The sequence below is a fragment of the Bacillus rossius genome, chromosome 5 (assembly GCF_032445375.1).
Source record: "Bacillus rossius redtenbacheri isolate Brsri chromosome 5, Brsri_v3, whole genome shotgun sequence".
In the NCBI taxonomy this organism is placed as follows: domain Eukaryota; kingdom Metazoa; phylum Arthropoda; class Insecta; order Phasmatodea; family Bacillidae; genus Bacillus; species Bacillus rossius.
In genome coordinates this window covers 13,136,646-13,148,734 of record NC_086333.1, presented here as the reverse complement: position 1 = coordinate 13,148,734, position 12,089 = coordinate 13,136,646, and the positions used below count along the sequence as shown (strand labels likewise).

General features: G+C 36.0%; 1 protein-coding gene across 3 annotated transcripts in view; it reads left to right on the top strand.

The window, feature by feature from the left end:
* The window catches only part of LOC134531598 (5'-3' exoribonuclease 1), a 373,786-nt gene that overhangs the window by 89,534 nt on the left and 272,163 nt on the right, over window positions 1-12,089 (top strand). For all 3 annotated transcript variants that reach the window (XM_063367328.1, XM_063367329.1, XM_063367330.1), the window contains exons 6-7: window positions 45-209; window positions 7,248-7,368. In XM_063367328.1, the coding sequence (XP_063223398.1) occupies window positions 45-209; window positions 7,248-7,368 (286 nt within the window). The remainder of the gene's footprint in view (window positions 1-44; window positions 210-7,247; window positions 7,369-12,089) is intronic.

Below are 12,089 nucleotides of genomic sequence, written 5' to 3'. Positions count from 1 at the left end.
AAATCCATGCTTCAGTTATGTATTATTCTATTCTCGTTTTGTAGGTTAAATTTGGGAAACAAAACCAAAAACGAATATCAACGCCTGAAGAAGCTAGCTTTTATCTACTCCACTTGTCCTTGCTAAGGGAATATTTAGAAATGGAATTTGGAGAACTCAAAGAGAAGTTGCCTTTTGAGTTCAACTTGGAGAATATAATTGACGACTGGGTAAATATTTAAGGAAATTTTTCTTTAATATTAAATGTTTTTGGTAGTTTTTAATTATGGATGTATGTTTGAATCTTTGGAAGGACTTACAATGTAGCAACCCAGAATACTGTACTCTCCAATTGTTAAACATTTTTTTTAATAGTTTATTATGTTGTCAGATCATATACAGTACTATAGTGCGTTTTTTTGACATCATTTAAATACCAGCTGTTTATTCTTTTGAGAGATATTTGTTCATTTGTAGCATGCTGTATGATTGTAATTTACATTGTTACATACATTTTAAGTGTTCCTGATGGTTTGCTTGTTTATGGTGAGTGAGCCACATGAAGTAATTTTTTACTTGTTTGTTTATTCATGTACAGTAGAGTCGTGATAATCCGAGGTGACTGGGGCTGATAGTACCTCGGATAACAAAAACTCGGATTACATGGAAGAAAGGAAAATAACGTAATTTTCAACTACATATGTAACACAAAGTAAAATTTAATGTTTAAATATTAAGATTACAGATACATACTACATGCCTACATTAAAAGTGTTAGAAGAAACACTCATTTTAAGCATTTACAACTTAAAAAAACTGTCCAAGGTCTTCTGTTTCAAAGTAGAGTAACACTTTAAAGCAGTGATGTAATGCCATCATCTACCTAAGTAGAAGGATATCGCTTGGGGTCGTCTCTGGTTGTTGCTCAACGTAACGTAGCACTGCCTCCAATGCCACCAGTCCGTCTGTGTGAGACATCACTGGTACAGTTGCAGCACAACTATCTTCGTCATCACTCCCTTCATTTGGCTCAGATACCATTTCGATGATAACAGAATCAGTCACTTCAAATTTCTCATCATCGTTCAACCATTCAGCAACTTTACTGACGTCTATGTTCTCACAGTCGGGAATCTTTTTAATGAGTTCTAATAAGGAAAAATCGTCATCTGGGTCGTCTTGATCACTTCTAGGTTTTAAAATTTTGTTCCAAGATTTGTTTGCGGTTTGAGTACTCTCTTTATCCCAAGATTCAGCTATCCAATAAATAACATCCTTCATTGTGGTTTTCTTAAAAAAAATTTTTACTGTCACTTTACCTTCCATTACTCGCAGCATAGACTGTAGCAGACGATGTGAATACTTTTTTTTTCATGTTTTCTAATACGCCTTGTGCTGTATCAGACTAGTGACGTTTGGTGGCAAAAATAGAGCTCGGATTCCGTCACAAGTGAGTTCATCTTTATTAGGGTGTCACACCCTGTATTGTCTAGTGTCAAAATCGCTTTCATAGGCATTTTTTTTTCTTTCAAATTATTTTTATGTTTTGGCCATAAATGTTTTAAGAAACCACTTTTTAAAAATGGTTTTGTCCATCCATGTGGATTTCTGATTGGTGTAAATAACAGGCAATGCAGATTTTGTGATTTTTTTTTTTGCAGCTTTACCTATGACCATTAACTTCAGTTTGTAGTCACCACTTTCGTTCGCTGCAGCAAGCACTGTAACCCTCTCTTTTGATTTTTTTAAGACGTGGTGCCACCTTTTCTTCTTTTGAGGCAAGGGTGTTAGAAGGTAACATCTTATAATTTAGAGAAGCTGTACCGATTCACAATATTTTGCCGATATGCTGATACAACTGTTGCTGATTCACCGATTTACCGATTCCGAACCGATATAGGAGAAAACACATTTTGGTTAAAATATTTTTATAAATTTTTTTAATTACCAAAAATAACTCATTCTAAGTAGAGCATGTAATGCAGATGCACATATATTTTATTTTATTTTATGAATGGATCATAACCTCTTTTTTTTTAACTCTTTTTTTAGCTTGTTTTTGTTTATTTGTTATTGTTGCTTATTAAAACATGAATTTACTAATGGAGGCTGGAAAATTTAATTATTTAATACGTAATTATATAAAATAAGATTATTTAACAATAGGTAACTGAAATATTTTCATTCACAAAGTACAATGTTTAAAAAAAATGGATTTAAAATGTAAAAAATTGTGAGTCCTATGTCATTTGGTTATTAATTTTTAATTCAGTTTTATAAACTACATAAGTTAATTAAAAAATGTCTCCGTCACGATATTACGAACATTTATTTGCAGTTTAAGCAATTGGTATTTTCTGTTGTTTGTAGTGGTAGCCATGCTCTAAATAAAGCAAGTTTTTTTTCTTATCTAACTTTATTGTGCTGGTAATATATTTATTTTGATGTATTAGATTCAAGACCGTTATATAAAACATAGGATGTTTAAGTTTGATATGTACGACTGGCACACGTAGCTAAGAAATGATGTTCAAAGTATATAGTAGTACGAAAAGTGAAAATGGTAATGGTGGATTTTTAGGTTAAGACAGAGACTTTCATTTTTCAATAATATCAGCTGAAAATTAACAAACGTATCGTCACTCTGTAGAAACACTGATTCAGCTAAATATCGTCAAAATCGGCTTCTGCTGATTAATATAATTTAGTCCTATTTTCACAGTTATACACCTGACCTAACGTAAAATTTTCTTCTGTAATAATCTATTGAAAATTGTAGCAAAATTTCTCTACAACTTAAGTGTCTGCCGACAGTTTTTCACCACAGATTTCAAGTTGGCTGATACCATTTCATTTTTTCCATCGCTCCAACCATCCTGCACTCACGGTGAAATATTCTTCATATTCTTTCAGCTCATTACAAAAAACATAGCCTTTTTTTGAAGATTGGGACCTGAAATAGGACTTCATTTTGATGCTGTTGACTAAGCCCAAAAAAAGTGCTTCACTAGTTCTTTCATAATCAAATTTTTTTATTGATTTTCTGTGGACGAAGAAATGTCAACACGTTTAACAGAAGAAAGCCTTTCAATTTTGCTTCTGTATCGGCGCCAGTCTCCTACTATTGTTTCGCCTATACCGTAGTCGGCTCAGTCTTCTTTATAGCTTCACCTTGATTAATTCTCTTCAATACTTCTAGTTTCTCTTTAATAGAAACAAACTTTCTGTTGGCCTTTCCACTCATTTTTGCAAATGATAACTCACAAAAAAACAAGACAATCAAGTTTCAAATTACAGTAGGCCTATTGTAGTAACACACACTACTGAACAACAAAAATGAGCACGAATCGGTCACATTACAAGCAGATAGACTGCCGTTGCCTACGTGACCTTGGACATAGTGTTGCCAATCTGTCAAGAACCAGCTATAGATTTTTGTACACAGCTTGTTTGGGTGACTTGGTGCACTTCAGGCTTTTTATTTTACATCTTAGATTGCACGTAATCTCGGTTTATCGAGGCTTGGATTATCACAACTCTACTGTAGTTACATTTTTGTATGCTTTTACTTTGTTTTTTGAGTATTGCTTGTATATTTTTTTTTTAAATTCATAAATGCGTGTTTACGTATTTTTTTTTTGTATTTTTTTTATGGTTTTTTGTGTGAAAGCTGGCTGATGCAGTATTTTGTCAGACACGTAAGAATTAGAGAAAGACAGAGGTTGCTTAAGCGAAAGAAAAATGACTTGTGCTTGCTACCATATGCCAGTATTAGCTGATGTTTTTCGGTGTAATTTTGTGATTGGGTGGAAATTACATCACATGGGCACCTTTTTCTTTCCTGGAAGAGAAAGGTGGCCATGACATCTGTAGGGTGCTTGTCGGTGGCTCAGATGAAATAAAACTATGTGGTGATTAGAGAATTTTGTGGCTGTGGTCAGGGCTATGCCGAACTTGAACCCTATTTTGAACTTTTCAATTAGAATTCGTTAGAACACATTCGTCACTAATAGCCCAAAATAATTATATAATATCTTCGTTATTGTTCCGAGGACTGAGTCCTTCGGCTTGTACCATGAGTTGCAAGCAACCATGGGACTTCTTGCGAACAGTACATAATAATATTTATTTTTTGGTTCCTACTAACAGTAAATCTATTTTTAGTCAGTGAAGTTTTGTGCGACCAATTTGTATTTTCGGCATGTACTTATTTGTGGTTGGAAGATAGCGGAATTGTGAATTTTTGTAAAGGATAAATAAGAAAAAAACATTTAAAATCAGTTTGTGTTTGAGATCATTTACAGTAATTGTTATTTTGACAATTAAATATTTTTTTCAGCTCCCAACCAATTTATTCAAGTGTTTATGAATGTGCACTTTAGACCAAATGTTGAGCTAGCTGGGAGATCTGGAGTGTTACAACAAACTAAAATTAATAATTTTTGTTATTTCTGTTATTACTGTGAATGATTTGATAGTTCAAGGTCATGGTGTCCCATTTTGATAGTTAAATATAAGAGGGTAAAATTTAATCTAAAAAAAAGATTCCATTTACTGAATATGTGGGGTTATAACATGTCGTCATGGCATGTTGACGTTGAGAATGAAGAGCACGGATGTATGCATTTTTGCATGTTGCACACACACAATCCAGAAGGAGAATTTAAGGTGAATGCTAGTACTAACACTCAATATTGGTTTGAAAAATAGTTTTGTAGGAATCTATTTGTGATCTATGTGACTACATTTCATTACACAACTTTTGCATCACTATCTCACGATAAAGGACAATAGAGAATATTCCGACCGCTGCGAGTTACGTCGGTTGGCCCGCAGAGCAGTGGAAGACTGTAGCTGTAGTCAGCACAGTCACTGGTGCATTGCATGTGCGGCTTTACTTCAGTAGTTTAGGCCAGAAGGGAGAGGATAGGGCCAAAGCCAAGGAAGTAAATGTAGTAAACCTTGTTTAAACATAAGAGTGAACCGCCGTGGCACTGCATGGTTGCAGATAATGTTTAGGGCATGGGGCTTGAAGGAAATTTAGCACGGCCTAAGTGCATAACTAAAGTGGCGTGACGCAGGGTTCACTTGACATGGGATGTGTGAGGCACAGTACTGGTGGAAAGAGAATATTAGCTACTGATGGTTAGGGACTGAACTTTTCTGGTCAAAAGCCTTGAGGAAACTAATGTAAATCTCAGAATTGTTGAAATTTCCATTCAGAATTATAATTCAGTGCAAGGAAACTATAAAAATTAAATCATAGTTGTGCCTAAAATGCACTTATAGTCGCACAAAGAAATGTTTGATTACATTAGTTATATTATTTGTAAACATAATGAAGAGTTTAGGCTCCAGAAGCAGCATTATATTCAATAATTCTTTTGTCATGTATTACATTCCTGGTGTAGACTGGATTTACAATCGTACATTTTATCTGCAAATGTAAAATTGAAAGCTCAAAATCTACACAACTTTACATCTAGCATTGCACTAAACCAATAAAACATACCTAGTCATCTGGTGCCATCTTTATTTTATGCAAAATTAAATATTAAAACCCTCCTGGCCAATCTGCCATTCCACAAAACGCTTAGGATAAAAAATAAAGGTTTACAATTTAATTTATAATTATGTAAGGGGACGGAACACTGAAGCTACGGCACCCTTTCCTGGAGTGTTGCGACTATTCTATAAATTTTTAGATAATCAGCAAAAATGACACTTGTAGTGTGTTTCAAAACTTGTGAAATATCATCTATAAATATTTTAAAGAGTAAAGGTGACAATAATGTACCACCCTGAGACACACCTGAACTAGTCTTAAACAGAGAAGAAATATTGTTTGTGATTCATAAAAGGATCTGTTGTGTAAGTAGCTGGAGAACCATTTAACTAAATTTTCACGAATACCCAAGTTTGAATATTTAACACCAAGAATTAAATGATTAACTGTGTAACAGGCTTTGGCAAGATCAAAATAGCAGGCATCAACTTGCCTTCTGTTGGTAACTGCATTGTAAATAGGATTAAGAAAAGTGATGAAGTTGGTAGTAGTCTTTCCTGCTCTGAATCCATGTTGATTATCGGACAATATACTATTAATTTAAAAATTTAAAAATAATTTTTTTTAAGGATTTTAGATAAACCACTTAGTAAGGATATGGGATGGTAATTAGAAATGTTTAATTTTAGGCTGTTTGTGTGAACAGCGATTACTTTGGCTACTTTCCATTGATTTGGAAAAACTTGGGAATTTATGTTACTTATTTTTTTAATGGTCTCTTTTTTTTTTTGTTTATCCTTTCATTTTGTTATTTGTGTTCATTGTTTGTATTTGTAATGCCCACCACTAAAGTCCCTGACTATTAGTGGGCATGTAACAAAATAAAATAAACAAATAATTCAATAAAAAGGGTCTCAATTCAAAACAGAGCACTGGTAAAAATAAGATAACTACTGACTAAACAATATGGGCAAAAAGCGAACAAAACAAATTTAAATTTAGTTTCTTAGTTTCGGGAGGTGAGTTCTACTTACCGCTGTGGGGAGAACCCTGCTGTCACAACCTTGGTGGCAGAGAAAGCTTAGAATAGTTCAAGTGATGGCAAAGACCGAACCACAGACATACATCCCTTATTCTCTTCAGTTAGATACTATGTAAAAAAAAAACCCACCAAGAATCATAGGTCTGAACTTATTTGATGGTACCGAGAGACTGTATGGTTTGGGTTTGTGTGTCATGTAGTTAAAGTTGGCACTAGAGCCAAGAAGAGGGTGGGTCCTGAAGAGTAGTTCGCAATAAGAGAAGATTGGTAGAGGGCACACGTAGTGCGAAATTGGGCATAGCCGACTTAGGGCCTGAATGTATTTGTCCAAAGGGTCGGGAAATGTCATTCAGGTTACAAATGCTAGTAGAGCATAGCCAAATAGTACTATAGTACTAACATTTATGAATTGATAATGTTAGTTCTCATTGCAACATTTTATTCTTTTCATCAGTGTGTCTATTAGGTTCAGTGCCATGTGGATGACTTAATGGTCTGGAAGGGCCGCTATGCCTGAGTACATATGTAAAGTGAAGAAACATTAACAAACACTCCAAATGGAACCTTTTGCACTGCAGTTTTATAAATGTTGCGTGTACTCAAATTTCTGAAAATGTTTTTAAAGTGAACTGAATAATGGCCATAAAACATTAGGAAACAAGCAAGAATAAGAAATAATTAAGCTCTGAACTATGTGGTGTTTTGTTCTATGCATAACAGGTTCTGATGGGGTTCTTGGTTGGAAACGACTTCATTCCGCACTTGCCACTGATGCATATACATGAAGGTGCGCTTCCCATTCTGTACAAGGCCTACATCAATGTGCTGCCTTCTCTGAATGGTGAGTTATGCCATGTGATTGATATTTTATACTGTAAAAATATTATTTGGTGGATATCAGGTCAAATTTAAGTTTAAAAATTTGGTAGCTGGCTTTTTAAATGGTTAGATATGTAGAATTTTTTTATATAAGTTTATTTAAATGTATTAAATCATTTTTAATAGGATTGAAAAATCATATAAAAATTGATATTCAAAAATTAATTTAAATAATCAGATTCTTAAACCTTACATTATTTAACACAAAATAAAAATAAATAATTAATTACCTCAGAGATTATATATACAGGGTGTATCAAATTCATGTTACAATGCTTGAGGGTAGAAAGCTCTTATTATTTGCAACCATTTTTGCCAATAAGCAAGTTGCCGGAAACGCGTAGTTAAGCCCCTGTAGCCCCAAAAAGAGTCGGCCTAGGCAACCCGTTGTAGAGTGTTTAGTTGTGGATGTGCGGGCGTTCGAGTAGAGAAATAACCTTTTTAATCATGGCACAGATTTTAATTTCACTCTGAAATCAATCACAGCTATGGCATTGTTTCACAACATTGAAATTGTTGCATGTGTTTTAACAACGTGACAGCCTAAAGCAACAGCTCAAAAACACGCCCACCTTGAGCGACACAGAGGTGGCAACGGCGATTCATGTTTTCACGGATACGCTGGAGCATGTGTGGAGTCGACCTTATGATTTCGAACGCTTCAATGATTCGCTGTGTAAGCTCTTCTACCGTTTCTACTGGTGTAGCGTAGATAAGCCCTTTTACATAACCCCACAGAAAGAAATCTAACGGGGTTAGGTCCGGTGACCTTGGCGGCCATGCGACAGGGCCCGCTCGTCCAATCCATCGGTTTGGAAATGTTTGGTTTAAATACTCTCACACTTGCAGAAAAAAATGAGGTGGTGCCCCGTCATGTTGGTACCACATCACACGTCGGACATGCAATGGAACCTATTCAAGAAGACCTGGTAGTACGTTTTGAAGGAAGTGGAGGTATCCGGCGCAGGTAAGTTGTGGCGGAAGAAAAAAAGGCCCGATGAATACGCCGTCAACAATACCGGCCCACACATTAACTGAAAAACGTTCCTGGCGAGCTGTAACACACGTTGCATGCGGATTGACATCATTCCAAACATGACTGTTGTGCGAATTGAGAATAGCATCTTGAGTGGACTTGGCTTCATCGCTGAATAAAACCGCTAACTCGGGGTTCCTCAATACTCTTTGAATGTACCAACGAGAAAAGGTCATGCGAAGAGGATAGTCCGCCGGACCCATGTGTTGCCCTTTTTGAAGGTGGTACAGGTACAAGAGTTGCTCATGAAGAATTCTCCAAACAGCCATTTTGTCAGCGTCCATATCGGAACCTTCTGCCCTTGTGCTTGTATCCGGACTCTCCTCAAATCTCTGAAGTACATCTTCTTCAAAACTGGGAGTACGAACCCTGCGTGGAGCACCAGCATTTGGTCTTGTGACGGCACATGTACCAGTATCACGCATTAGCTGAGTAAGTCTTGCAAACATGGTGTGAGCTGGAATCCTACGACCCGGATATCGTTCTTCGTACAGACGACGGGCGGCTTGTCCATTTTGTCTAGCTTCCCCGTAAACAAGCAGCATGTCCGTGTACTCACTAAACGTGTACTCCATTGAGCTCCACTAAAACGTCGCCCTTTTCAGAACCACAGCGAAAGAAATGACACCACTAGTTTGCTTGTACGAAAGAACAGTCAACGACAGACCACCAGTGATATCAAAACACACTGCGACACTGCGATGTCACGCTGCGCAGTCCTATGGCACGGCACGAAAGGAAGAAATGAGGTGAGGGAGCCACCAACGGAAGTAAAAAGGGGCAGGGGTCAGCATTCGACATCGTACAGTCCTCACGAGCGCTGCCCGGCGTCGTAAACACGTAATTCACCACAGCATCGTCTGTCTCGCACAAAGCCCAACGGGTTGCCTACACTGACTCTTCCTGGGGCTACAGGGGCTTAAATACGTGTTTCCGGCAACATGTTTATTGGCAAAAATGGTTGCAAATAATAAGAGCTTTCTACCCTCAAGCATTGTAACATGAATTTTGATACATTCTGTATATATACACAAACACATATATATGTATATATTTGGATTTAATCAAATTGGCTCGAGTGTATTTATATTTATAGGTGGAACAAAGTGTTTGTTTAGCACAACAATAACCACTGCAGAGTAGAGAAAAGTTATGTATTATGAATTTTCACCGGCACGCTGTTAATACTAATTACACATGAGGTGTGATGTCAGCTTCATAACTATGCTTTAGTGCAGTTAAGTAACTAGCAAGATCAAAGTACAACTCTGAGATAACACTGCCAATCTTGCAACATTTCACCACTTTATTTGAATAAATAAAGTTTTTTTACATAATGAAGAAACAATAATTATTGAAATAGTAGAATATTATGTGGTTTTAACTTCTGGAAATGTAACCCTGGCAAAGCGAACAATTATTCACTTTGCCCTATTCTCTTTGCCCGTTTCACTGCTACTAACTTCTATATAGATTTGGTAGGTGAAAAATAAATGCAATGAAAAAGACACCCAGGTAATAACAAACAATTTTTAAGCCAGGCACGAGGTGCTCTGGTCCACACACAAACTGATTCTCTGCCATTGGTGCTTTTACAGCATTATTATTATTTGTGCTCTTGTACAGTTTAAATGTGGAATAAGTATAGTGATAAATCAGGTAATAGCAGATCTCCGTGAGTATTGTTTACCCAATCCATGTGTTTGCATCATAAGACAGAGGTAGAGCCCATCAGCGAATAACTGCTATTGTTTGCAAGTAGCGTATCTGACACTGAGTGTCTATGCCAGAAACTGGGGCAGGAATGGAGCATAGCACCCAGGTCACGTCACGGACCTGTAGCACAGAGTTTCAGCTGGGTACACATGTCCATCCATGTGATGGCACCCAAGTTTTAACAAACGCATGTCTCCCCTGGCATCATTTGAATGTAATACAGAATAATAATAAATCATGTTGTGTTTAGAACAAACATGACTAGCAGATAGTGCCAAAATTATTTTTCTTTAAGTGTCTTAATAATTAAGTTTTTTCAAGGGGTACCATAAGAAAACAACACATATCTGTTTAATAAGATTTTACCATTACAGTTGCTGTTCATATATTTTTTTCTACAGCCAGTATTGAAGGGATTTTATCATTGTGAAAAGTAAAAGTAATAGGATGGACAAGGACAAGTAGGGATATACTTTTACAACTCAAAATTCATTATGTGCAGATTACTGTGATTGAAAAGGTTTTCTATGAAAAATTTAAAGCTAGGAGCCAATATTATTGCACTCAACTGACAAAAATATGGGTGAGAATTTTACTTTTTTATGTTTATAATAATTATTTTCATGCATGAACTGTTTTCATCCCTGGCAGCTGTTGAAGTAATTTTAGTTGTGCTCTTACAGTTTTCTGTTTTGTTTATGCCTATGCTGTCTTTGTAAAATTTTGCTGTTGATTGCTTTTGCCATAGTTTAAACATCATACAAGAGCTACTAAATTATGATCTGGAAAAACTGTTTTTAACACTGTAATACAGTAATACTCTTTTATTTAATATAATATATGTGGATGGTATTAAATATTAAATTGTAAATCAGGGTGGCCAGCCAACCGGGAAATCGGGAAATACGGAAATAGCCAGGATTTCTTAAAAAAACCAGGAATACCGGGAATCAACCAGGAATTTTTATTAGAACCGGGAATTTTTTTATGAAGTAACGGTTACAATAACATACGGCTGTTAAATGATCACGTTCACCACCCGTCGAAGCACGACAGCGTGCTCGTGTGCTATATTTTGTGAAAGTTAATTTGTTCATATTGCATTTAAAAACTTTTGTAGTACGTAAGAAACCGTTAACAATTCAGACTTCCATACTTATTATGTTTCTGTATTCAAAAGCAACAGCATTTTGGCTGAAAACGTTGTTGTAGGGTGGTAGTAATTTCTCGCACGGCATGTTGGTAGCACTAGTTTTGTATGTATATTTGTTTCTACTTTGCGCTCATGTTGTTGCGTCACGGTATCACGGATACTTTTCTCGAGTTTTTTTAAAAAGTTTAGTTGTGCGGGACGTTGTTTTGAATTTTTTAAACTAACATGTAATTGGCGCAGACTATCAAAATGTGAACGAGTTCGGTCACCACGTACAATGACAAATATACGGAAGAGTTTGAATGGGTGGAGAAAGATCCAAAGTGCAGGACACACGCTATTTGCAATTTGTGTAATGTTAAAATCAATATCGGTAGCATGGATGGGAAGAACAGCATTAGCCAGCCACGCAAGAGAGGCAAAACACGTGCGTTTGGTGTCAAGTAATTTTTGTGACGTGAGATTATAAATTTTTTGTTGGTGGTAGGTTTTGTTTTAAGCAAGTTCATTGATTTAATTTTTAAGCCTATAGTTAAGTTGTCTATTGTTTAACGCCAATAAAACATCATATTGTGTGTGCTTTGTGTAACAAAAATGCAAATTGTATGCAAATATTGATAAAAACCACCCTTGAAAAAACCTGGAAAAAACCAGGAATTTTATTATCCCAGAAGAGTGGCCACCCTGTAAATGTAGTTTTATTAGTTCTAATGTAACCAACATGGTTAGCCTTATATTATTAATGTAGTAACATCACATTAAATTTCTTAGGGAAAGC